General features: G+C 37.9%; 1 protein-coding gene across 1 annotated transcript; it reads right to left on the bottom strand.

Moving 5' to 3' along the window:
• Positions 1 to 75: 75 nt before the first annotated feature.
• LOC127423367 (gametogenetin-binding protein 2-like) lies at positions 76 to 27,617 on the bottom strand. Its single transcript, XM_051667619.1, has 14 exons — positions 27,504 to 27,617; positions 22,822 to 22,930; positions 21,302 to 21,382; positions 20,903 to 21,156; positions 18,383 to 18,481; positions 16,746 to 16,859; positions 14,601 to 14,810; positions 14,336 to 14,510; positions 9,254 to 9,445; positions 8,915 to 9,059; positions 8,396 to 8,521; positions 5,239 to 5,393; positions 2,206 to 2,415; positions 76 to 802 (listed from the first exon to the last, which is right to left on the bottom strand). The coding sequence occupies exons 2-14, from the start codon at positions 22,912 to 22,914 to the stop codon at positions 611 to 613; spliced, it is 2,046 nt and encodes a 681-aa protein (XP_051523579.1). The 5' UTR covers positions 22,915 to 22,930; positions 27,504 to 27,617; the 3' UTR covers positions 76 to 610.
• Positions 27,618 to 27,779: the final 162 nt, after the last annotated feature.

The raw sequence follows: 27,779 nt of genomic DNA, 5'->3' as shown, positions 1-27,779 counted from the left end.
ATTATTCCAGTGTTTGTGCTTGTCTAAAATAAGTGAATTTAACATTAAAAAACACATAGAAATATACAAATTAGATGCATATTAATAAATAGTCTTTATTATGTAAATTCTTCACATTGCGCTCAACATTACATCCACATTTCTTTATAAATGTCTGTAAAATCTTTTCATTCAGATACTTTCATTTCTGTACACATTTATTGGTATAATTTTTGCCACTAAAACTGTCACAGTCAGTGAAATAATTTGATAAGAAAAAACAAACAAATGTTTTACAAACAATACATTAAGACTACCAACATCTAAACCTAAAGTCAAGGCCTGCAAGCTTGATCATCATTTAATAATCTGCTCCCAAATCAATGTGCCGCAAGAGAAAGAAAACAAAGCCAGCTGTGATTGGTTGAGAAGGATTTGGAGTGAAAGAAGAGGTGCTTGAAGGAGAAGACATTTATAGATGGCAAACACATGTAACGTTTCCCAACAAACATGAACGTCAATGTTGACACTATTCTCTTCCCTATTTTTTATTTTTATTTTTTTACCCAAAGCAGTGGTAAATCATTTGAGAGTTTTACGGTCTTTAAAAATAAGTGAGTTAGTGTGCAGTCTAGTTGATGCTGGTCGAGGACAGCCACTCTCTGCTACACAAGTTTGAGCGGCAGTATTTGGTGAAACGGTCTTTCAGGTGCTGTCTGTACTGGTCCCGTGTGCGATAGAAGGATTTGTTGTTCTCTACAAACGATTGGATCTCGTCTGGTGTCAGACAGTTCTCGTCTTCTGAGGTCACTTCGGATTCATTCTGTTTACAAAGAAATTTGACAAATTGATTATGAAGAAAATATATGACACGCATTAACCCTTAAAGCTCAAATGGCCTGCAATATTTTTTTTTATCAAAATATTAATATTATTAACTACAGTCTTGACCAACACAAAATAGGTATCGTTTTAAAGCTTAGAAGCTCTAATTTCTAATGCATGCAGGCATTATGACCAAAACTAAACAAGTGCTTTGACATTTGCAGACAAATCAGAAGTGTTCTGTTTTGATAATTTATTAAAAAAAAAAAATTGCCCTGTACATATTTTATATATTATATATTATATATTATATATTTGTAATTGGTAAAAACATAAAACTCATCAAATATCTGTGTGTCATATGTTGTTGGAAAGCTCTCAAAGAGTAGAATACAACCAGCATATTTGTTTTACTCACAGACAAAAATATAGACAGTAATAGCTAAGTATGTGTCTTTGACAATTATGTTTCATGTGAACAGGTGTTACTTATATGCCGCGTTTTTGCTTATAACTTCACGAAAAATAAACAGAACAAAAAAGGTCATATAACATTATTTAGAGGAGGTGATTATCATTCAAACAAGTCTCACACAAGGTAATCGGTTGCATAAATCATTAGGTAATCCACATGAAGCACAATGTTACATATGGCCACCAGGAGATGGCGCCAAATACATGACACAGACTCAATGATGACTCAAATGACACAGAATGAAACTCATTCTGTGAAATCTCATTACTAAAATCATGTCTACATGCTATGCAAACCTTTAGTCATTGTTGTGTTTGCATGTGTAATTAGTTCTTATGTACAATTATTATGTTTTATTTGTTTGGAGACGTTTTTGTACACTTGGATAAATTATTTTTGTAATGCTATAACTTTTGATTGTATAGTCGTATCAACACAAACATTTTCTCAGTTACAGTTGACATGATTAGGAACAAACCACAAGCAGTTTTTCGGAGCTACCTTATTTACACACAGAGATACATATTGTCAAGTTTTTTTGTGATTTTTCTACAGTTTCTTAGGCTGCGAGTCTCATATTTTATCATAATCTATATAATAAAAAACAAATTTGAAACATTTTCTTTACAATGATACCAAACACTTGACCCATGTTTTTTTTTGTTGAGTTATATGCCTTTCATTTTGGGTATGTCACTGAAACAGGAAATCTTTAAAAACACCCTCAGGGCTTAAAGGGTTAAATAAATAAACAATAGTACTTACAGACCCCTTGAAATCAAAATAAAAGTTTTGTGGCTTTTAGTCCATTTCTATTAGCTTTTAGGTTAACGTTTACTTTAGCCGATACATGCATTTCAAAAAAGCTTTCCTCTTTCCTTCCAAAATTATTGATGACATCATCAAGTCCAAGTGAAGGGACTCACCAGTAACTCAATGAGACTCTTGGTACTGCTGTCTCCATGTGCACAGGTGTCTGGTGAGAGACGCTGACCGTGATGATGTCTGCAACTAGCTATGGATTCACAGCACAGAGTTTCTTTGCTTCTGCACAGATGAGACAAAGAGGAGGAAGACTTGTGAACGGCAGATCCTCTACTGCTGTCAGATACACAGCTCTCCTCTGCTTTAGATCCCTGTGAGAGAGGAAGAGATCACAACCTCAGTGCTAATTACTCATTTCACCTTGAGGCCTAAAGGCTTGTTTATTTCACGAAAATCGCATAAGCAGCATGCAAGTGGGTGCTGCAGCATATCTGCAACAGCAAGCTCACTTTGTGCTTTCACACTCACTACGTTTACATGCGCAGATATAATTAGGGTTTTTGCACAGTCTAGCGACAGTCTTCAACTATCTGTCCAAGTATACATGACACAATGTGTAATAGAATTAACATATAATAGAAAGTACTCATTATCAGTATATCAAACCATTTTTATTTATAATCATAAACCCTTGCAGATAGAGTCCAGACATCAGAAAATGTTCAGTCTAGACAAGTTTTTAGTTGTTTGGTTTCCAATGTAGATCGGAAAAATAAATTGCGTTATGGACATGACAAAAACGGACATGGAAAAACCATCCAAAATGCTTTGAAACCTGCAAACTTTGACCTCCGAGACATCAGTTTGGTATCGATTAAAGGAATAGTTAATCCAAAAATGAAAATTCTCATTTTCATTTACTCATCCTCATACCATCTCAGATTTATTTCTTCTGCAGAACACAAAATTAGATTTTTAGACTAATATTTCAGCTCTGTAGGTCCATACAATGCAAGTGAATGGTGATCAAAATTTTGAAGCTCCAAAAAGCACAAAGGCAGCACAAAAGTAATCCATATGACTACAGTGGTTTAATCCATGCCTTCTGAAGCGATCCGATCAGTTTTGACGCATGCACAGAGCACTAGATGGCGCTAGGAAGTGTAATCAAGCTTGAAATCACGATCGCCTAGAAGACTGCTGATTTACAGTAAACAAGGAGTTATATTAGGGCTGCACGATTAAAGCAAAAATCATAATTGTCGATTATTGCCCTTGATATTGTAATCATGATTATAAATGTCAATTAAAATATTAAATTACCATGATGTCACAAAGCAAGCAAATATGCGGTTCTTCAGAGTAGCAGATTTCAATGGTGGATATGAGCTACGCTCCAGTTTCTTTTAAACATTAAATATTGTAATAATGTTTGTTAATGTTAGGCGAAATAAAAATTATTTTAAATGGATATCTATGGTATAGAATAAATTAAATTATTTCGAAATTACTGCTTAAATTATTAGTCCACGTACAGTAAATAATATGACATTCAATATTCAAACTTATTAACAGCCAATTTAAATTGACCAAGTTATTTACTGCGTTCAGTAAGCCCTTTGGTGGCGAGACAGTGGACCATACATCTTGTTAGATCTTCAATGGTGATCTTGTTCATGTAAGATCATCGTTAGATCATTTTTGTCCTCAGTGGTTGCACATTGGAAATTAAAATTGGAGCTTGTGCGATTCGTGAAAATGTTAAATCTACTAATACCAGCTGCTTGGCAAATGGGTCTTATTAGAGCAGACTCGATAACAATGACAGTGATTCCTGAAATATGCTATTCATGCCATATTCTTTATGTTGGCTACACCTCCAAAACAAACTTAGAACAGTTAAGCTGAATTACTTTATTGCTATTTTGTACAAATCAAATTCACATTGGCCTACTTATTAACATGACAAAACAAAACTGTTATTAGATTTGTAATAAATTGTACACAGAAATTGAGCAACGTGACAAACTCTCCCATTACAATGACTGCTGTCACTCATTGCAGGTTTACACTGTTTGAGACCGGCATTTCGACGCGAGGTCAATGACGCTCCGCACAAAATTCTGCACTCTCACAAATGCTCTCATTAAAAACTAAACAGTCTAATCAGCATAATAAATCAATTATTTACACCGCGTCTGTGCCTTGATTAGAATGGGAGAGTTTTAGTTTTGTCATGTTGCTCATTTGCAGTGTATTTAACATCTACGTTCAAAGCGAGTGGTGCAATATGCCATGAATCCAAAATAATTCCAAAGTGCTTTTCGCTCTTGTTCTACAGCTTCTTTTCGAGTGTCAGGTGACGTTTCTTCAGTATTCATTTTCGTGTGCCACCGCGAACAGAGGTGGAACATAAAGCAATCATTTGGGCATTCAGATGGTTTAAAACTTGCGCATTAGGATCAGTTGTCATTACTGTTAGGATGGAGAAATAATTTAAGTGGCTCTGATTGGCCATTGCCATTTTATTGATCAACGGACATGTTAGTGATTGCTTAGAATTTTCACCCAAAACCGATTAGATTGCTTCAGAAGACATGGATTAAACCACTGGAGTTATATGGATTACTTTTATGCTACCTTACTGTGCTTTTTGGAGCTTCAAAGTTTTGGTCACCATTCACTTGCATTGTATGGACTCGCAGAGCGGAGATATTTTTCTACAAATCTTTGTGTTTTGCAGAAAAAAGAAAGTCATACACATCTGGAATGGCATGAGGGTTAGTAAATGATGAGAGAATTTTCATTTTTATGAGAAATATTCTTTTAATGCTGCATGACTGACTGAGTTCAAACTGAAATCGCATTACAGCCTTCTGCTATTACCAAGGCTGCATTTTAGGGAGGAGCAGCGCCCTCTAGCGGGTGTCTGCAGCACACGCAGAACAGGGCAATACCAGATAATAAATGTTTATCATATTTACAATTCAAAGTAGTAGGCGAGTAGTTCACGGCATTATTTCATGCTGTTTCATAAAAGTCTATATTGTGTAAAGCTTGTGTTTATAAGGTTTTTAGTACATTTCCTGCCAAATTCACACAATACACACAGCAAACATGGGCTTAGTGCTGAACCTTTAGAGCACGTCAGTGTATGACTATGACTGAGCGTGTAGACAGGTCTGTTAACTCACATGATCACTCCTGCACAATGACCCCTTGTTTTTTCTTTTCTTTTTTTTAATCTTGCCCTTTGCGTTTTCTTCAGTGTTGGCCCAACACTCCACACAGCTGTCCACAGCATCCTCCTCTTTCTCCTCCAAACAGTGGTGACTACATGAATATTCACCTGGTGGCAAACAAAGTGTATAATTAATTATAATCATTATGTAATGTATGAGGAATCACAGGTTCAGTTTACAAGTTCCCAGGCTGCTAAAAAAGAACAAATTGCTAAATGGACTCTTTGATATTATAGCAGTGAGTGGGAGACAGCAAACGAAATAATCCACTAATACATTTCCACAACTTTTCAAAACAGGAAAACATTGAAGAGAGATGGATTATGACAATCAGAAGAGAGAAAGAATTTACAGCCAAAATTTACTGTCACTCCCTCAGCAGCTGTATTTAAAACCCCATTGCAGGAGTGTTTACTAGTTTTTTATTTTCTTTAAAGTTCCCATGAAATCAAAATTAGAATTTTGCTGCTTTCAGTCCATGCCTATTAGCTTAAAGGTCATCTATATGCTTGTATACATCTAAAGGTTGACCAAATGCATTTTCAGAGAATATAAGCATTTAAAACCCGCAGTCTCTCTATTCCGGCTAAAAAGACTCAGGAATATCCATGACTCACATAGAGGTGCAGAAACCTTGTCCAATCAAATACTCTCTTGAACTAAAACATACCCTCTATCTACATCAGTTCAGCACGTGTGGCTGTGTTCTAACTGGCGCCGATCATGCCTTCGCAGGGCACTTTGAAGGTGTGACGAGGAGGAAGGCGTGGCCGGGCCGTGAGGATGCACACCTGGCGCCGAGTTGCCCCAATCAGCGGGAGAGAGAGATAAGGAGGAGCCGGTGACACCAGAGAGAGGGAGAGAGACACACACGGAGCTGTGTGTGTGTCGATCGATATGTGTTTTGGTTATGCTGAAAAGCAGTTTTATGCTGTGTTGTGTTTTGTTTATTAAGTCTTTTAGGTTGATAACCCGGTTCTCGATTCCTCCTTTCCGATGCACAAGAGACCTGTCTGCCACAGTGGTGCCGAAACCCGGGATTGGAGGAAGACGTGCCATCAGAGAGCCCTCACCGCTGACGGAGGATCGTGATGCAGAGGATACACGATCTGGTGTTTCTAGAGTGGTTCGCCAGGAGACGGAGAAGCCCGCTGCCATCCGCCAGGAGGTGGAGGAGCCTGCTACCGTATGCCAGGAGGACCGCTGCACAGCTGGCTGAGGACTGAATGGCAGCATGGTCGGGAACCGGAGTGTTTTTCTTTTTTTCCCCCTCTCTCTCTCTCTCAGGCTCTCCTGCTCTCTTTCCCTCTCCTCTCTCCCTCCCCACGTCCTACCCAGGTTCCCAGGAAGCAGGGAAGACCAGCTGGCAGAAGGGGCAACTCCTCCCCTCCAGGAAGGAGTAGGTCAGGCCGGTTGGTTCTCCGGCCTGAATTGGGCGTTGAACTGTAGTTGCTGGAATCCGAGGAGATCAGCAGTTACAGAAATACACAAACCAGCCCGTCTGGCACCAACAATCATGCCACGGTCGAAATCACTGAGATCACATTTTTCCCCATTCTGATAGTTGATATGAACATTAACTGGTCCTGACCCATATCTGCATGATTTTATGCATTGCACTGCTGCCACACGATTGGCTGAATCATGAATAAGTAGGTGTACCTAATAAAGTGGTCAGCGAGTGTATCTCCACATTTGTAAGTCCTTCTTGGTTGTTTTTACCATGTTGTATGTGAGCCTAGCTATACACTATGTAGAACTATGTGTAATCTGGACTTGACAGGGAGTAGTTTAAATTAAAGAACATTACACAAAGTTGTCCCCTGCCAAGTCATTTACTCATGTGTTAACTGAAATAAAAGTAAAACTAAAAACTAAAATATATTTATAGACGAAAATAAAAATGAAACCTAAAATTAATAGAAAAAAATATAAATTAACACTAAATTAAAAACCCAAAACAATAATAACCTTGGCTCTGACATGAGCAACATATGTGTGTGTATGGTGTAAACTAAAGCTTATTGGCTATTTTTATAAATGGGACGAGTTGTTCAACATGTCCCACACCCACATCCTGTTTCAGTAGGAAATACATCAAAGCACTTCACAGGGACTATCAAATAATACCAGGGTAATACAATACAAAAAATAATGTTATAAGGGGCCTGGGTAGCTCAGCAAGTATTGACGCTGACTACCACCCCTGGAATCGCGAATCCAGGGCGTGCTGAATGACTCCAGCCAGGTCTCCAAAGCAACCAAATAGGCCCGGTTGCTAGGGAGGGTAGAGTCATATGGGGTAACCTCCTCGTGGTCGCTATAATGTGTGGTTCTCGCTCTCAGTGGGGTGCGTGGTGAGTTGTGTGTGGATGGCGCCGAGAATAGCGTGGGCCTCCACATGCGCTAGGTCTCCGCAGTAACGCGCTCAACAAACCATGTAATAAGATGCATGGATTAGGGAGAAAAGGGAAGAAAAATAATAATAAATAAAATAATAATAATGTTATAAAAACTAAACAGCAAAAAACTAACTCTTTTTAGTGCTACTCTTTATAATCTAGGAGAGTAGAGTTAAAAAGAAAACATGCCACTAAAATGATCTCCTTGTCCATTGTGAATATTCAGTGTAGCCATGTACGAAGCACCATCCACACAGGGGTCACTGCCAAATTAAGCAACTTCCTATTGGTCAACGCAGTGAATTCGCTGGTCAAAGTTCACCAAACATGACCTCCACGTAAAATACACGAGGGGGAATTATTCGCACGAAAGTCCATCATGCGGAATAAACGATCGCGTGGATTCCGATTAAGATGACAGTATTTCGTCTGTGTAATTTTGCAGTACAAAGGTAAATGTGACTGCGACTTAAGTGGGCAGTTCTTAATAAGTTGCAGTGTGGACCGGACTTTATGCTGAAAGGGCAATGTAGCCATGTCAAATATTCTGGAATTCAGCATAACACCTCGTTAATTATAAATAACAAAATTATTCACTGAATGTGTGTGATAATCTAAGGGCTATTCTATCACAAATGTATAATTATGACTGAATGTAAACTGTGATGTCTCTGTAAAAAGTCTCAATTCATCACTTATGTCCGTACCCGTTTCATCATGGTTACACATGCCCTCAGTGCAGGCCACATCTGAACCCTCTCTAGAGCCCATCTCACTGCCCTCCATACTGGAACAGTAGCCACAGTCGCTGCCATTACTGTGGGGCAACAGTGCTGGAGACACAAACGCACAAGAACGCACCAGTCAAATCACAGTTAGTTGCAATGCATGCTCAGCTGCATATTTTTTTCTGCCTGCAACTTTTTACACCCAAATTTATAAAGCTCACCTTCCACACATAGTGGACTTATTGCAAAATATTAGTCTCATTTAACAGAACCCCCACCCCCCAATGTGAAAATAAAATAAAAAAAAATACATTTACAATCTTAAGAACATATATTCTTTTTTTTATTCCGTCTTTGAAAGCCTGTAATTCAGGCTCTGTTTGCTCCATATCCATGCAAAAAAGTGTTATTTATTCCACTAGATGGCAGCAAGTACTAGGAAATTTTCCTCCAACACCATCCATCCAGGAGGAATATAACACCACACTTTCTCCTCACCTTTCTTGGTTTTAGGGGAGTGCAGGATGGAGACTGCAGGGCAGGTACAGGAGGAGTTCTCTCTGGTGATAACTTCCACGCTTCCTCCAGATTCCTCACCACTACCACATGACTTACAACCACCGTCAACTGACTCTGATGAACCCTGTGCAAACACAAAGAAAGTGAATGAGACAAACAGGTAGAGAACAGAGAAATTCTGATCAAAGTCTATACACATTTTCAGTGTTTCCTCAACAACTGGTTACAAACTGCACCATATTTTTGATAGAACTTAATCCGGTCAATTTTGATTGCAGTGCTGATGTTACAGGAGAGGCACATTAAAGGAGTCATTACCTCATCAAGACTTTTGTCTTTCACCCCCTCCGTTTCTTGTTCGGTCATATCAAAGCCGCACTTGTTTTTACGTCTGTTCTTGCGTTTTTGCCTCTTTTTCTCCTGTTTGAGTTCTTTTGCTCTCTCCTCTTCTGACAGTTCCTCACAGAGCTGCTCCAATCTGCTGATGCCCTGCATCCTTTCCACCGCCATCTGCACATATCATTTAACATTTTGGAAGCGTCCCGTAATAATACACATTTCAATATCAGCTACCTTCAGTGAACAGGGTACAAACATTTTACCTTTATTTTATATCCAAGGAAAGAAAAAGCTTGCACACATTGTCAAAAGCAACAATCTTCCAGGATATTTATTAAGAGGCCCAAAAAAGTGGCAAAGTGCTCAGTGCAGAAAAAAATGTTTTCGACTGACATCATCAGGAACACTGATAAAGATATAAATTGAAAACGTTTTGTTTTTGCACTGAGCACTTTGCCACTTTTTTGGCTTCTTTCCTTGGATTTGATTTTTGAGTCTGCACAAGGAAGCAACATGGACAGATGTGGTGTTTTTTTATCTACTACCTTTATTATATATGGAATTTGCTATTTTTACAACCCTATTACCAAAACAGGACGTGTCTGAAAACAGTTTAAAACCTCAGTGAGATTTTTCCATTTTCTAGCAAAAAAATTAAAATGTAGAGAATTAAAAAATAATAACTTGAGTCGTAAAAAGATAACAGACTTGCAAATAACAAATTTAGCTAAATTAGCCAAAATTTAGCACAGTATGCGCTAGCTAGTTTGGGTACTTGCATTTAATGAAACACTAAACTTTAGTGGTTTATCTTGAAAAATGCGTCAAAATAGAGAAAATGGAATGAGATTATTTACTTCCTGGTACAGACATTAGATGCGTTTAAAACTAGCTACTTATGATGCTATGCTAATTTTATGTTAGACCATATTAGGGCTGGGCGATATGACGATATATATTGTGGCGATGATACAAAGTGTCAATCGATACAGATTTTGCTATATATAATCGTGTATATAAGTAAATAACCATGCAGGTATTTCCGGCATTTAAAAAATGTAATTGAAATTCAGCAAATTCAAAGACATTTATCTTGCGTTCAGCACTTCATAAGCGCTAAATACGCTTCTCATCTGACACGCACATCTGTGGTTCACGTCAGTGTCATGCGCGCTATCTACCGAGCACGAAAATGCATGCGAGTCCAACAGGCTTCCCAATATTTAGGGTCCAGAGACAGGAGAGCGCAGAGCAGGAAGACTCGCACTACTTACGTGACCCTTTAAAAAAACTTTTTTTTTTTTTTTTAGAAAAATCAAAGTTCTCAAACGGCTAGATAGCTCGACATTCTAACAGCTACAAAACTGTGTCACGCACCAGAATAAAGGGTTTTTAAACTAAACATCCTCACCCTTACTAGGATCCCGTTTCCACCTGGTATTAAGATGAGTTTCAGGTGATCGGATCACATGTGTTCATCCCTAAATACAGGTCTAAATGGGGTCTATAATGCTTTGTGATCGGCTCACAGTAACCACATACGAATGTGGTCAAAAACGCATGTGTCCACATCGCATTTGAGGTGTAAAAGCGAATCCGTCCTATATGCGTCACAGCAGCAGTGAAGCGCCACCCCTCACCTGTCAATCAATCTCTGCGCTAAAAGAGTTAAAACTTGCAGTTTATAAGAGGCTTTAAAAGGAAATAAACGTCTGATCGGAAAATTTTAAAAAGCGGATACATACACAAACATGAGAGCTTCACGGATCTTCTTTAGTGTGATATTAACACAGATGAGAAGCACGAACACCTGAAGCTCATTTAAAGAACCCATATTATGCTCATTTACAGGTTCATAATTTTATTTTGGGGGTCTACTAGAATAGGTTTACATGCTTTAATGTTAAAAAACACATTATTTTTCTCATAATGTACATTACTGCAGAACCTCTTTTCACCCTCTGTCTGAAACGCTGTTTTAGCTCCTGTCTCTTTAAAGCCCCCCCTTTCCGAAAAGCCGATTCTGCTCTGATTGGTCAGCTGGCCCAGTCTGTTGTGATTGGTCAACTGCTTAGAGCGTGTGTCGGAAATGTAACGCCCCTTACCATAACCGAAGTAGCCCTTAGGCTTGCATTATGCAAATGTGTTACATAGTGACATAGCCAAGTCATGGGAGTAATGGCTAAACTGCAAACCAGGCATTTCAGGCAGTACAGGAGCAGTGTTTTCTGTGGGAGAGAGTAACTCCCTTTGGCGTGGACTTTGTGCTTTGTAACTTTGCAGACCTTTTACATGCACAAACAGCTATATTACTCACTAAAGGAAAGGTAAAATCCCAAAAGCATAACAGAGTCTCTTTAATACAGGTAATCCACTAAAATAACAGATATTTCTGCTTGACATATTGCGTTTGTGTTTATATTAATTTTCAACTGCATCTGGGAGAAACGGCATGCCGTTTTTGCGCTTTCTTTGTCTTTACTGACGTTGTTGCTCTTTATTATCATGCAGTAACACACTGACATAGTGATTGATGTATGCCATCAATAAACAGAGTCCCTCCCCACCATATCCGAACAAGTGGTCACAGGAGACACATTTAAGTGACCAGGTGTAAACAGCCATGTGTCTCACCTGACCACATGTGATCGGATCACCCAAAACGCATTGTGATACCAGATTGAAACCGGGTCTAAAATTCTGTTAGAAGGATGTTAGATATTAGGAAAGAAACCGGCCATATTTGCCTTCAGATATTTACTTATTCACTATAGAGATGACTTAAATCATCAAGAGCCTAAAATGTTTCTTTTTCGTTGAATTTTTTTTTAAATTATGTATTATTTTCATTGTTGCAGTGCTTTTGAGAAGATGTTGAGTTTCTTGAGGAAAGTTTATAATAATAATAATACTATTCAACAACATCAGACTGAAATGTGGCATAATGTAGAAATGTACCATTGTGGTAAGGCTGATTTAAAACTAAACTGAGTTTTTTTTTTTTTTTTACTCTATGTTTGTCAAGATCCAAATAAAGAAAAAAAAATATTACAGTTGAAGTCAGAAGTTTACATACACTTTAGCCAAATACATTTAAACTCAGTTTTTCACAATTCCTGACATTTAATCGTAGAAAACATTCCCTGTCTTTGGTCAGTTAGGATCACTACTTTATTTTAAGAATGTGAAATGTCAGAATAATAGTAGAGAGAATGATTTATTTCAGCTTTTATTTCTTTCATCACATTCCCAGTGGGTCAGAAGTTTACATACACTTTGTTAGTATTTGGTAGCATTGCCTTTAAATTGTTTAACTTGGGTCAAATGTTTTGGGTAGCCTTCCACAAGCTTCTCACAATAAGTTGCTGGAATTTTGGCCCATTCCCCCAGACAGAACTGGTGTAACTGAGTCAGGTTTGTAGGCCTCCTTGCTCGCACACGCTATTTCAGGTCTGCACACAAATTTTCTATCAGATTGAGGCCAGGGCTTTGTGATGGCCACTCCAATACCTTGACTTTGTTGTCCTTAAGCCATTTTGCCACAACTTTGGAGGTATGCTTGGGGTCATTGTCCATTTGAAGACCCATTTTTGACCGAGCTTTAACTTCATGGCTGATGTCTTGAGATGTTGCTTCAATATATCCACATCATTTCCACGCTCCTTCCTCATGATGCCATCTATTTTGTGAAGTGCACCAGCAAAGCACCTCCACAACATGATGCTGCCACCCTCATGCTTCATGGTTGGGATGGTGTTCTTCGGCTTGCAAGCCTCACCCTTTTTCCTCCAAACATAATGATGGTAATTATGGCCAAACAGTTCAATTTTTGTTGCATCAGACCAGAGGACATTTCTCCAAAAAATAAGATCTTTGTCCCCATGTGCACTTGCAAACTGTAGTCTGGATTTTTTATGGCGGTTTTGGAGCAGTGGCTTCTTCCTTGCTGAGCAGCTTTTCAGGTTATGTCGATATAGGACTCGTTTTACTGTGGATATAGATACTTGTCTACCTGTTTCCTCCAGCATCTTCACAAGGTCCTTTGCTGTTGTTCTGGGATTGATTTGCACTTTTTGCACCAAACTATATTCATCTCAAGGAGACAGAATGCGTCTCCTTCCTGAGCGGTATGATGGCTGTGTGGTCCCATGGTGTTTATACTTGCATACTATTGTTTGTACAGATGAACGTGGTACCTTCAGGCATTTGGAAATTGCTCCCAAGGATGAACCAGACTTGTGGAGGTCCAAAAAATTTTTTCTGAGGTCTTGGCTGATTTCTTTTGATTTTCCCATGATGTCAAGCAAAGACACACTGAGTTTGAAGGTAGGCCTTAAAATACATCCACAGGTACACCTCCAGTTCAGTACACCTCCTATCAGAAGCTAATTGGCTAATTGTCTAAAGTCTTGACATCATTTCTGGAATTTTCCAAGCTGCTTAAAGGCACAGTTAACTAAGTGTATGTAAACTTCTGACCCACTGGAATTGTGATATGGTCAATTAAAAGTGAAACAATCTGTCTGTAAACAACTGTTGGAAAAATTACTTGTGTCATGCACAAAGTAGATGTCCTAAACAACTTGCCAAAACTACAGTTTGCTAATATGAAATCTGTGAAGTGGTTAAAAATTAGTTTTAATGACTTCAACCTAAGTGTATGTAAATTTCTGACTTCAAATGTATATATTATTATGTTTTCATTTATAAAGTATTTAATTTACTGACTGGAAATAGACATTACAGTATGGTTATTTAATATATTAAACCAATTTTTACTGATTTTCCAGAAAAATGACTATATCGTGATAAATATTATATAAATATATTTTGATATAAAATTATTCATTATCGATTTTGGTCATATCGCCCAACACTAGATCATGGTTACTCTGAGATTTCTAAAAGTTATTTTTCTAAAGAACATGGGATTTGTGCCTTTATTGTTAAATAAAATAAATTAATGAATAAATGGGACACCAATTTGTACCCTATTTGTGGAAAGTGTCATTCAGGTGTTCCTATTAAAGGCACATCATTACTCTGAGATGGCAGTGTTACCTCAAAGCTTTTTCGTAGAGCGTCAATGCCAAGATAGAAAAGCATCTGCCACGTCTGCTCCTCTGCCCGCAGCTTCTGCCAGATTCTGTGCAGTCGCTCGTACAGATGAATTCCTAGACAGGTCAACACCTCCTCCTGTGCGACATCAATGGTCTTTGCGTGTCTCTCTCTCTGCCTGTGAATAATCCAAACAATTAAATCCATACAGTGGGGTACAAGCATCTTATCGAAGGTTTATCTACACTGCTCATCTATGAAAACTCACTCGTAACCTCCTGCGAACTCTGGTTCTGCTCGGCCCAGTAAGTGAGCGATGAAGTCGGTCTCACAGCAGACATGAATGTGCCGCTCATGTGGACAGCAGCGTAAACCCTCGTACAGAGTTGCACAGTAGCCCTTCTCTTTTGTGCAGTCCAGATCTCCCACCAGGATGTTATACGCTCTCAGAACCTTGTTCTTACAGTCAGTACAGAATCTGACAACACCATCACAGAAAGAAAACATTAAGATTAATAAATATTGACTCTTGGCACATATATCACTTAGTAAATACACTAAATGATTGAGAAAGCTGATTTAGTTACTGTACATGTTTAATTTAATTGCATATTATGAGGTCTAGCCCTGTCCAACAGAACAAGCAAAAACATACAGTGCCTTACAAAAGTATTCAGACCCCTGACCAATTCTCTCATATTACCGAATTACAAATGGTACACTGAAATTTCATTCTGATTGATATTTTGTTATAAAACACTGAAACTCAAAATCAATTATTGTAAGGTGACACTGATTTTTTTTTCGGAAATATTTTTATGAAAAATAAAAAACTGAAATATCTTGCTTGCATAAGTATTCAACCCCCACACATTAATATTCGGTCGAGCCACCTTTTCTGCAATAACTGCTTTAAGTCTTTTGGGGTACATATGTACCAGCTTTGCACACAGTGACAAAGTGATTTTGGCCCATTCTTCTCGGCAGATTTGCTCCAGGTTGTTCAGGTTGGTTGGGTGACGCTTGTGGACTGCAATTTTCAAATAGTGCCACAGATACTCAATAGGATTGAGATCAGGACTTTGATTGGGCCACTGTAGGACATTTATCTTTTTGTTCTTGAGTTTTTTAGCGGACTGAAGCAGGTTCTCTTGCAGTATTTCCCTATATTTTGCTCCATCCATTCTTCCTTCAATTCTAACAAGATGCCCAGTCCCTGCTGATGAGAAGCATCCCCACAGCATGATGCTGCCACCACCTGGGATGGTGTGTCTTGAGGCATAGGAAGTGTTAGGTTTGCGCCACACATAGCGCTTTGAGTTTTGGCCAAAAAGCTCTATCTTGGTCTCATCTGACCACAAAACCTTCTCCCACATCGCAGCTGGGTCACTCACATGCTTTCTGGCAAACTCCAGACATGCTTTCAGATGGTACTTTTTGAGTAACGACTTCTTTCTTGCCACCCTGCCATACAGGCCAGCGTTATGCAGTGCTCTTGATATGGTTGACTGGTGCACCATTACCCCACTCCCCGCCACTGAACTCTGTAGCTCCTTCAAAGTGATTATTGGCCTCTCTGTGGCTTCTCTCACAAGTCTCCTTTTTGTTAGAATGCTGAGTTTTGAGGGACGGCCTTTTCTTGGCAGTGCCTGGGTGGTGTGGTGCAGCTTCCAATTTCTGATTATTGATCCAACTGTGCTCACTGGGATATCTAAACATTTGGATATAATTTTGTACCCTTTCCCTAATCTATGCATTTTTATTACTTTATCTCTAACTTCTGTGGAATGCTCTTTGGTCTTCATTTTCCTTCAGATTCACAGATCCTTCAACAATGGGTTTTATATCCAGAAAATGTGATTGCAACTTTAATGATTCACAGGTGGATGCCAATGGTAAAGTAATTGTGTCCTCGTTAGGGCAATTTCTTTCATCGGTGTAAGCTGGCAGCTTCCACAGCACAGGGGTTGAATACTTATGCAAGCAAGATATTTCAGTTTTTTTTTTTTTGGTTTTATGTTGGGAAATATAATGTCACCTAACAATAATTTTGAGTTCCAGTGTTTTAAAATAAAATATCAAACAGAATGAAATTTCATTGCACCATTTGTAATTCAGTAATATGAGATAATTGGTCAGGGGTTGAATACTTTTTCAAGGCACTGTAAATATATATATATATTTACCAAATCATGCAGCCCTGTTATCATAATCATGAGGTTGGAATTAATTTGTGTATGCATGTTATAGCAAAAGACCTTGTTTACTTAAATAAATAATTTGAGTACAAAACAAAACTCTGTATCTAGAAACCATTTAATGCAGCAGTTATATTGAGTGGCATCTAAACTAAAACATTTTAAAAGTCTAATGCAATTCAGATGAGGTCACAAGGTCGATCAAAATCTGTCACCTGTGTTTCCGCAGGTATGTCTCTAGAGTTTCTAGTAGAGAGGAGCTGTCAATCAAAACCACCTCATCACGACACTCCTGTGACATCAGCTCCCACACATCCATCCAGCTGCCCCTGTGGAACAGTCACATGGTTACTAAGAACTAGGGTTGTAACGGTTCTCTTTAAAAAAACGAACATTACGGTTCACCACCCACGGTTCGGTAAGCATTGGCACTGCGGTTCACCTCAAGTTTAAAGACAACAAAGCGTCAAATAGACACAAACAGTTACAACCACCGGTAATGGACCTGAATGGATCTGTAAATGGATAAGCTCTGCCTGTGTATAACGTAGGTCAACTTGATGACACCACTGTTCAGCACACGTGGAGAAAACGAGCCACTGATAGAGAAGCACCTGTGTTATTCAAGTCTCCTCAGTCAATTACAACAGTGATGATCAAAAAAGTTTACAAAACAGGCACTGTTTGCAGACACTGCTCGACACAAGTGCCGTACACTGGTAATACATTGATATATGATTAATCATGTACGCCGATATCACCTGAAGAAAGATGGCACGCAGCGCACACAGAGGCGCAGGTGAGCTGAAACTGCACACACTCACTTCCGTTTTTAAGCAGGGACTCAGTGTTAATTCAGACATACATGAAACAATAACTAAAACGCTTGTAGTGTTCATTGCCATGAAGTTATGTTGCCATAGTCCGTTGATGAAGATGTGGGATTTCAGCGTATGATTAAAACACTCGAGCCACGACATCCTGGACCCTTCTCGTATCAATATTAATAGCATGGTTCCTTCTATAGTGATGTACAGCTTCTGAATGATGAATATATAGTTTGAAATGCACTTTATGTTGATGCATGTAGTGTAATAGTGCAGGTATTAAGTTAAAATATTGATTTAGTAATTAGAGAAGGTTTTTTTTTTATAGTTCAGGTCCCTAATGAAAGTTAACCATGGTTTAACTATTGTAATATTGTAGTAATCATGACGGAAGTAACCATGAATGCTGTCACCAGGGTTTTCTTAACAGAAATCATGGTTCTGATACAATTAACCATGGTTTTACAACAGTAATACTGTAGCTTCCATATAGTAACCATGGTTTTACTCTATATTATAACCATGAGAGTATGTTGATTTTGTGGTTACTATGATTTTACTACAAATACCATGATTAAAATATGGTTACTGTAGTAAGACCATGATTTTTATTAAGGGCAAACTTGAAGTGTTTGTTACCAAATACAGTATTCTTACTTTGGATTTGGAAATATATATTTTTTTCTGAACATAGCAAATACCGAACCGTACCGAAACCGTGACACAAACCGAACCGTGAGAAATTTGAACCGTTACACCCCTACTAAGAACCACTTAAAACACTAAGCCACCAAAGAGTAACTTTTGTATACAAAACAATACACATAGGCTCACAAACTGACAAAAGAAACTATAGCTTAACATTTTTGGATTTCTCAATAGTTGACTCAACTTTATATTGTCATTTCAAGGGAGACCAATTGATTTCTGTATTCTGCATTTATTCAATTTTATTAGAATAATTATCTATTTATTTACACTCTATGGAACCATCGCACATATTAAGTGAGAAGTCAGTGACTCACCCTAAAGGCTTGGGTTTGTGCGTGTCTAACGAGTGCAGCTGACAGCGTTTGTTCTTTTTACTCTTGGGGATGGCATCAATTACATTGTTCAACTTCGACCTGCAACAAAGGGAAAAAAAATGCATTGACATTCAAATATGAGAATAGAATACACAGCTAAATTATACAGGCAAAAGAAAAATAAACAGACAGAACTTTCAAAATTATTCAAACTGCATGTCCCTTACTGTACGCAGCTTCTTGAACAGTGTATCAATGTCAGTGAAATTGAATATTTAGCAGGAAATACTGTAGGGAGGGACCTGGTTTTGTTCATCAAGATTTGACTGGATAGTGAAAACTGGGCTATGTTATTAGGATGTTATTATATACATGTATATAGCCCGCTCTTATATCCTTCCATATAATAAATTGCATATGGTACAACTAAATTGACAGTTAATTTAATCGTCTGCGCGGATGGCGAGTAGCTCCCTGGTCCCTGTATGAGATTTGCATGATAGACAATTTGATTGATTTTATTGCAGCAGTTAGGCCAACTTTTATAAATACAGTAGCTCATAAGACCATTTTTGTTTTGTTCGATGTTAATTAGTTTTGTGTTATTGGCTGCTGTCTACTAACTGAAATGCCTCCCAAGAAAAAAAAAAAAAAAAAAAAAAAAAAAAAAGAGTATCAAGGTGCATTGCAATATTTTTTATAGAAAATAATAGAAAAATTATATATATAATAAAATTAAAAAAAGAATTTTCAATTTTCAGCAGTTGTGCATACGATTGAGTAATCTCGTTTGCAATTTAGTTTGATTTTAAACAGGCCTACCTTCCTAAAAATAAAGAAAACTAACAAGTTTACACCGACTATACTTTTTTTCTTTTCTTCAGACATGAGTTTATTTTTTGGTGTTTTTTTTTTTTTTTCTTTGCACCAGCACTACCATTTTGTTATGTATGCCTAAGCACTTTTTAAACTCTGTTTTAAAAAAAAAGCACTTTACAAATAAAAGTATTAGTAATATACACATTGTATGATAACTGTTGCGCTACGATTAAGCATTGAGAAGCATCGAGGCAAATGTCATCTTTTCGATCATGATTCTATAAGCTGTCAAATTGAAAATAAAAGCTATATTTGGGAGAAAAAACTGAAATGTATTATTTGGAACCTAATGTGTTGGAAAATAGCAATCAATTAATTGTATTTATCGTGGGGGCCTGGGTATCTCAGTGAGTATTGACGCTGACTACCACCCCTGGAGCCGCGAGTCTGGAGTCCAGGGCGTGCTGAGTGACTCCAGCCAGGTCTCCTAAGCAACCAAATTGGCCCGGTTGCTAGGGAGGGTAGAGCCACATGGGGTAACCTCCTCGTGGTCACTATAATGTGGTTCTCGCTCTCGGTAGGGCGTGTGGTGAGTTATGCGTGGATGCCGCGGAGAATTGCGTGAAGCCTCCACACACTCTACGTCTCCGCAGTAACGCGCTCAACAAGCCACGTGATAAGATGCGCGGATTGACGGTCTCAGATGCGGAGGCAACTGAGATTTGTCCTCCACCACCCGGATTGAGGAGAGTCACTACGCCACCACGAGGACTTAGAGCGCATTGGGAATTGGGCATTCCAAATTGAAATAAAAAAAATAAAAAAAAGTGCGTCTGTATTGTTATGTTATTGCCCTTTTTAGGGTTGAGAAAAGAAACATATGAACAAACAGTTGGCCTGTCGTAAGGTTGCAAGCGCTGTGGCGAGTTAGTCCTAAAAAGCTATACTGAGTCATTACAAAACTGGTAAAAGTGTACTGTATCTGATTGTGTTTCTAATGTAAGGGGGTCTATAATTAATTAGTCATTAGAACTTACATTCATCTTCACAAATTCTGTGGAATGATGCTCACAGAGATTGTACTTCAGGTTTAGAAAGTTCCCTGCATGACACAGCACTTTTTTTGTCACAATTTACAAACTGGGTAACCATCATTAACATAAATACCCAAAGTATTCCTACATCCACCGCACCACATGAGGGTGAAATAAAGGTAAAGCTCCGACATTCGGTGTGCTGTGCTCTGAATGAGAAATTAATTTATTCTATCACGTCAGGTTGGTGAAGCTGTAAATGTAGCCGATTGTTTCTTAATTCAACTGATATTTACAATGAAAATGTTAATTTCTTTCCTTGAAATCCTGACTCACACAATGCCCTGAATGAAAAAAAATGGCAATATGACAGCCGTATGTTTTTCAAACTGCAGTACACAGTTAAACTGTTCCATCTTTATTCTGCATACAAACTTTCTCCTTCGCATGATAAACACATCATCACTACGACACACCCTTCACGGTATCGGCTCTGCCTTTGTTCACAGACACGTTCTGGGATTGATCCCAGCAATGTTACTAGGGTCTGATCCCGGGATCAAATTTTCTAGCATTCCAGCTCCAGCTTGCATTCACACGGAAGGCTCCCCGGCATTGATCCCGGGATCAGAGCCCAGTGTGAATGAGAATTCTGTGTAGCATTTACCCATGAACATAAAAGAGTGTGTAGAGTTTCCTGGGGTCTGTGAGACATGCCCGTGTGACTGACAGCACTCCAGAAGATCCTACAGTGAGGGGTTCCAGGGCAAAGTATCCAGAGTCTATAAGCTGAGAAAACAGACGCTCCACACTCCGCCGGCAGCCCACACATGGCACCAGCTGTGCCAGAGCGCTGAGGACCTCACGTGACATCACCATCAGCGCCATATTCAGGTCCTGCTGCTTCAGCATTCTGTAATGCTAGTGGACAAAACATTCAACATTCAGCTTCATTTTATTTATGCAAAATATCATTGAATATTTTCCATTGATTTCAGGGGGAAATGTGACTGTCAAGTAATGTGATTACAATGGAGCTCAGTGAAAATGAGTGACACTCTTTTACCTCGACAAACTGCTTCATTTGTGAACTGTTGATCTGATGGCTGTTGACGTCCAGAATACTGTCAGGAAATTCCATCACCATCTACAATATAAACATGCACAAATAATATGAATATATAGGTCAATTACGTCCAGTTAATCACAGTTTAATAAGCAGTTCAACACTCATTTTAAAATAAGCAGTTTTAAGGGAATAGACCAACACAACAAGTACATTTGAACCCTACATTTTTTACCCATTTTGATTCTATAATAAAAAAAATGGTATCCTTCATCTGAGTGGGCCAAGGCTTGGTTACTTTTTCCTACATTTGCCTTCTGAACGCACACCCAAAAAAAATTGGACTGGATTCGATGAGGGCCAGCATGACCCAAAAAGTAACACGTGGTGTTCCGGGTCTTTTTGACCCACCATAGGAAAGGAATGGGAAAGACTAAAACACAGAGCATTTTTTTTTTTAAATGCAAATAAAATATATAAATCAGCCACAATGCAAAACACACATACATAGAAATGAAGGGGTGAGACTATAGAACATTTCACTTGCACGCACACACACACACACACACACACACTAATTCATATATTACAACCAGGCATGAATTAGAGGTCATTTCACATGGCAGATGCCAGAAATCTAACCTCAATGCACGCACACACACTCACTCACTCACACATCAATGCATGCACACACAAACACACACGATTACTTTACACACACTTTACTGACTAATTTTGATGCTTGCAAAAGAAATGCCAATTTTGCCATTGCACAATGTTTATTCTATGTCTTCTGTTTGTACACAAAATGATTTATCACTGTCCATTCCTGTTCATTATGTTTATTTTCTTGATATTTTTCTTGATTTGAGTAATTGAATTCTGATGTTTGAAATAAATGATAGGTAAGAAAAATGCTTACTCCATGTCTTTCTTTTGTAACACCATAGTCAGGTTTGACAATAATCATATTCACTGCAAAAACTGACACTTCAGAACAATATTTCAAAAGAAATAAATGCGAAACTTTCACAACAAATAGTCTTGGATAATGTCCAAACATATCCAAATGCATAACTTGTGATAATGTCTAGAAATCCTCCTCTCTACAACCAGCATCAAAGAGTGCATCTCTGAAGTGGTTAAATGTAATATAACATGTGATTTTCCTTTCTCCCCCCCATCAGAAGGCAGCAATCTGTCCCCAATGCATGACACATTTGGTATGTATGAACTTGAAGAATGTATTAAGTGAAGGTAACAAAATGTGTTGTTTAATATAAATGGTATTTATATGAATGAATGCTGTAATTTAGTAGTAAATAAGGCCTAAATACCACTAAATTTTAGTGCCTTTACTTAAGTGAAATTAGTGATATTACATATCTTTAAAAAATAAAATTTGTAAATATTACTTAAAATATAAACATGTATGTTCGGGGCTTTTTTGACCCGTGAACACCACAAGTGTGACTCACAATAGGGGAAACATAGGCATTAAACAAAACATATGATTTTACCATAAGAGTGTCATCGATGTAAAGGGGAATCTGGCGTGCAAGGAAAAGGTAGTCCTCTTCCCCGTCTCTGCAAACAGCCACCAGACGCGCCATGTCTTCTCCCTGATCTCTGTGTGTTTGTGCATGAATAGAGGGGATAGTTAGCTGTGCAGTCAAACTTACACCTCCAGGTTCAGTTTAACCACACGAGACAGTTTATTATCACATCCAGATTCACGCATATTAGCCTAAAGCACATTAACCCTCTGCGGAACCCCAAGGTCCTTTTAATATCTCACATAACATACTTCACATTAGGGCTGGGCGATATAACGATATACTTCATGGTGACAATATAAAGTGTCAATTGTTAGAGATTGTGCTATTTCGTGTATATTGCGATATGCAAATATCCATGGGTGTTTCAATCAATGGGCAGGGCGTCACTGCAAAATTGCGTGACGATAATCACTCGTGGTAATGCAAGCAATCCGTTTAACCACCTGAAAATGAAACACAAAAAAGAATATTATGAAAGCCAAAAGATGCGCTCCGTACTAATTCGTGTTTACATAATTTTGGATATTTTCTGAAAGAGGTTTATTTTTGTTGGATATTGTTTTACTTGCATATTATTTCCTTTGTTGCATTGCTTTGAGACGATCTTGGATATCTTTAGGAAAGTTCATCATAATAATATTGGTCAACAACATATCAGACAGAAATGTGGCATAATGTGAAAATTAAGCATTATAGTAAGGCTGATTTAAAACCAAGTTTATTTTAATTTGTTTTATTTGACTATGTTTATCAAGTTCTAAATAAAGATAAAATTATATTAAAAGAAATAGTTTTCATTTATAAAGTAAATAATTCACTGACTGACTTAGCCAAAAATAGTCATTACAATATGGTTATTTAATATATAAACCCATTTTTATTGATTTTCCAAAAAAAAATTTTTTTTTTTTAAATAATATATATATATATATATATATATCTGTCGTGTAGGAGTACGCAGTGAAGCCATTATCTGTATCAGTACTCGTATATAACTGGATGTGGGCATGGCTTAAGCAGGAAAACATCAAAACTAAATGAAAAACACATTTTTAAATGCAACTATTCTATTAAAGTTTCCATATAGCAAATATGCCTTATATAATTCATAACATTATTTTATTATTATTTATTTATTTTTGAACGCAGAACAGTGCGTCACCTGTTAGCTCTGAAGCACACTGACAATGTAGGCCATTAATTTCATTTAATCACAGCCTTTTGCGGTGCAATTTTCACATATGATTTGATGGTATTTTGATTAATTGTGCAGCCCTGAAGGATTGTGAAATTTAGTCTAACGATGCGATTTAGGAAACCCAAAATAAGTGCATTAAAATCGTGATATTCATGATTTTGCTTCATTTTATATTAGGGCTGAAACAATTAGTCGACGTTATCGACAACGTTGACAATCAAAAATTGTCGAAAGAAACGTTTGTTGTCGAATAGTCGTTTTATTTTATTTAACGTAACATGAGATCATATGAAACTCTAATGACGACGCAAGAGAGTTCGTGTACATAAGAGGAGAGAAAGAAGACACAGCTCACAGTCCAGACGCACTCCAAACAGCTTAAGGTGATGATCGCAAAGTTTAAGGAACTATACAAAATACAAAATAAGTAAATATAGAAGCACTGTTGTTGTGAAATAAAGCGAAGCCCGATCTGGCATTCTGCTTAAGCAAATCTTGCACGTCAGAGTGTCTAAAAAGGAAACACCCCTGCGTTATATCTTTAATGCCTCCTGTATTAAAGTTAAAATAATTCGTAAGCGGGTCATGTGAATAAACAAACTCCGAAACTGACATTTCTCTGTGCGGTAAGCGCCACTTCTATGAGTCGCCTGAAGTGACCCAATCTAAGGGGGAGAGATTGAAAAATCGAGGTTACAGTGAGACACTTACAATGGAAGTCAATGGGGCCAATTTTTGGAGCAACCTAACCTAAGAGGGAGAGATTGAAACTGCACTCGGCTGATGCACACTCTGGCATGGGACGCTCATCCCTCACGCACATTTGCTACAGATAGATTATAACGCGATGACTTGCGAGTCGTGACGTATTGAATCATAATATACTGTATGTGTCAGGATGTGCATCTTATCGGCTGTACGCAGCTCTTTTAAGAACTGAGAGTTTTTTTGTTTTTTTTGTGAGTTAAAGATGGATAGAATTGACCATAAAGGTGAGAGAGTGTAGTCTTCGCCCATTATACACTGCAACAAAATACTTTTTTAAATAGTCTTTTTTGGCTTGTTTTCCAAAATAATATCTAAAACTCCTTTAAAACAACGTACATTTACTTTAGGAGCTATACTGCAGAAGAACAATATGTTTTCAGAGAATGTTGAATGTGGGCTAATATTTATTTAATTATTTTGTGATTTTCTCCCCAATTTGGAATGCCCAATTCCCAATGCGCTCTAAGTCCTCGTGGTGACATAGTGACTCAATCCGGGTGGCGGAGGACAAATCTCAGTTGCTTCCGCGTCTGAGACGTCAATCCGCACATCTTATCACGTGGCTTGTTGAGCATGTTACCGCGGAGACTTAGTGCGTGTGGAGGCTTCACGCTGTTCTCCACGGCATCCACGCACAACTCACCACGCGCCCCACTGAGAGTGAGAACCACATTATAGCGACCACGAGGAGGTTACCCCATGTGACTCTACCCTCCCTAGCAACCAGACCAATTTGGCTGCTTAGGAGACCTAGCAGGAGTCGCTCAGCACGCCCTGGATTCAAACTCACGACTCCAGGGGTGATAGTCAGCATCAATACTCACTGAGCTACCCAAGCCTCCCCGAATGTAGGCTAATATTAAATATTGTAAAATATCTAAAAATCTTTAAAACAAGATACATTTTCCTGAGAAGCAACAAATAAGATATCTAGACTTGCTTTCAGAGAATATATCAGCAATATGAGTATATTGTTTTTGTATGAACAAGTATATACAAAATACACTTATATTTAAAATACATTCTCTGAAAGCAAGTCTAAATATCTTATATGTTGCTTATCAAGTACATGTATGCTGTTTTAATGATTTTTAGATCATTTTAAATGGAAAACATGACAAAAACTCTTGATAACAATAGGATTTTTTGCAGTAAATGTTTTACTGAATAAACCTTATTAAAAAGTATTATTTTCCTTGTGATTCAGTGAATATCATTTAGAGGTATTTTTAAAAGACAATTCTGTCCTATTTATTGTTAGTAAGCACATTTAATACAACCTTTTAACTGAATAATCGGTTAAGAGATTAATCGTTGCAATAATCAACCGAATAGTCGAATAATCGCTCTAATAATCAATAGATTAGTCGATTATCAAAATAATCGATAGTTGCAGTCCTATTTTATATTGCCAGCAAAATCATTGTGATGATATCCCAGCCTGTGCTTGTTGCAGGCTAGTTGTGTTCATTTTGTTTTAGAAATAAATTACTTCAACCTTCCCTCACTTCACACACTGCTCGCTTGAAGTGCCAACAGATATATGTTCTTGTATTTTTACAATAAATCCCCACATTCTTCTTCTTTTGTGTTTGGCAATTCACACTCTCCATGCATATCGCCACCTACTGGGAAGGAAGGAGACTTTATAATAAAAAAAAAGGACTTAAATATTTATATGTTTCTCACCCACACCTATCATATCCCTTCTGAAGACATGGATTAAACCACTGAAGTCATATGGGTTACTTTTATGCCGCCTTTATGTGCTTTTTGGACCTTCAAAGTTCGCATTGTCTCTTAGAACCCCAAAAATAAACACCGTAAAGTTAATCCCAACAGAACATAAGAGTTAATCTAAAGATGCAACACTGCTTGGTTTCCCAGTAGTACCTTTCTAAGGATTATGAATTTATACATCCATTCTGACCCCAGTACAGAGGCTTAAACACTCACTTTACTCGCCTTTACACCCCAGTATACATGAAACACTCATGTACCTGTGTTATATTTTGCACACAGATGTAAAACAAACGCAGAAAGTATACTATTATCAGTGTACGAATGTAAAGAGGTCATCCACAGCACATGCCAATAAAGAGCAGCTAAACTAACACTAAAGCAGCTCAAATATATCAAAATATACACTCCAAATTATACTTCAATAACCTTGAAAGATCATGTTGTCATGACAACAGTTACATAACCACAAATGCAATAATTGCACTCATTTCGACACATATGCTAATTAACCTGTCAGCCATAGAAATGCTCACAGACATCTGTAGAGCATCTATAAGGCGTATTATTAAAAGATTTAGAGTGTAAAAGTACAGTAAGTATGGCATATTAAGCAATATTACATTAAAAAAATGAAAAAAAAAAGTCATTTTTCTCTCAAAGTCATGTTAGCATACGGCTAATCAGTGACTTGCAGTCTGGTATTTTTTTCACTATAACTTTTAATCATTGTGGCATTTTCATCCTGCATGTACTTTCTGTCTGCAAAAGTGTTTTTTCATAAATGATAAATCTGTGCTTTCCGAGATCTACTTTGAATGGCGGACTTAAATACTCGGCATTAATTCGACTCACTCCGGCTTTATCCTCCGCGTGACGTTACTTTTGAGCGGAGCGTCTAAATGCAAAAACAACGCGCTGGTGCTGTCGTACTCACCGGTGTCCGAAAGCTGTATCTGTGTTGGACGAAAACAAACAAGTGCGACTGAGGAGTATGTGGCAGGCGAATGTTCTGTGACCTTTGGCCCCCTAATACGTCAGAGAGCACTTCCGGACTCTGGGCCGTGACGCGGTGCAGTTTGATTGACATGTGGGAGGAGTTTGTCATGCTTAGACAATTTCTGTTAGTAAGGAAATTTCTTTTAACCCTTGTGCGACCTTCGGGACATTTTTGCTTTTTTCGATCATTGTGGCTGTGTTAATGCCAACGGCA

Source organism: Myxocyprinus asiaticus, chromosome 3, assembly GCF_019703515.2.
Source record: "Myxocyprinus asiaticus isolate MX2 ecotype Aquarium Trade chromosome 3, UBuf_Myxa_2, whole genome shotgun sequence".
Taxonomy (NCBI): domain Eukaryota; kingdom Metazoa; phylum Chordata; class Actinopteri; order Cypriniformes; family Catostomidae; genus Myxocyprinus; species Myxocyprinus asiaticus.
This window is presented reverse-complemented; position numbering and strand designations above follow the sequence as displayed.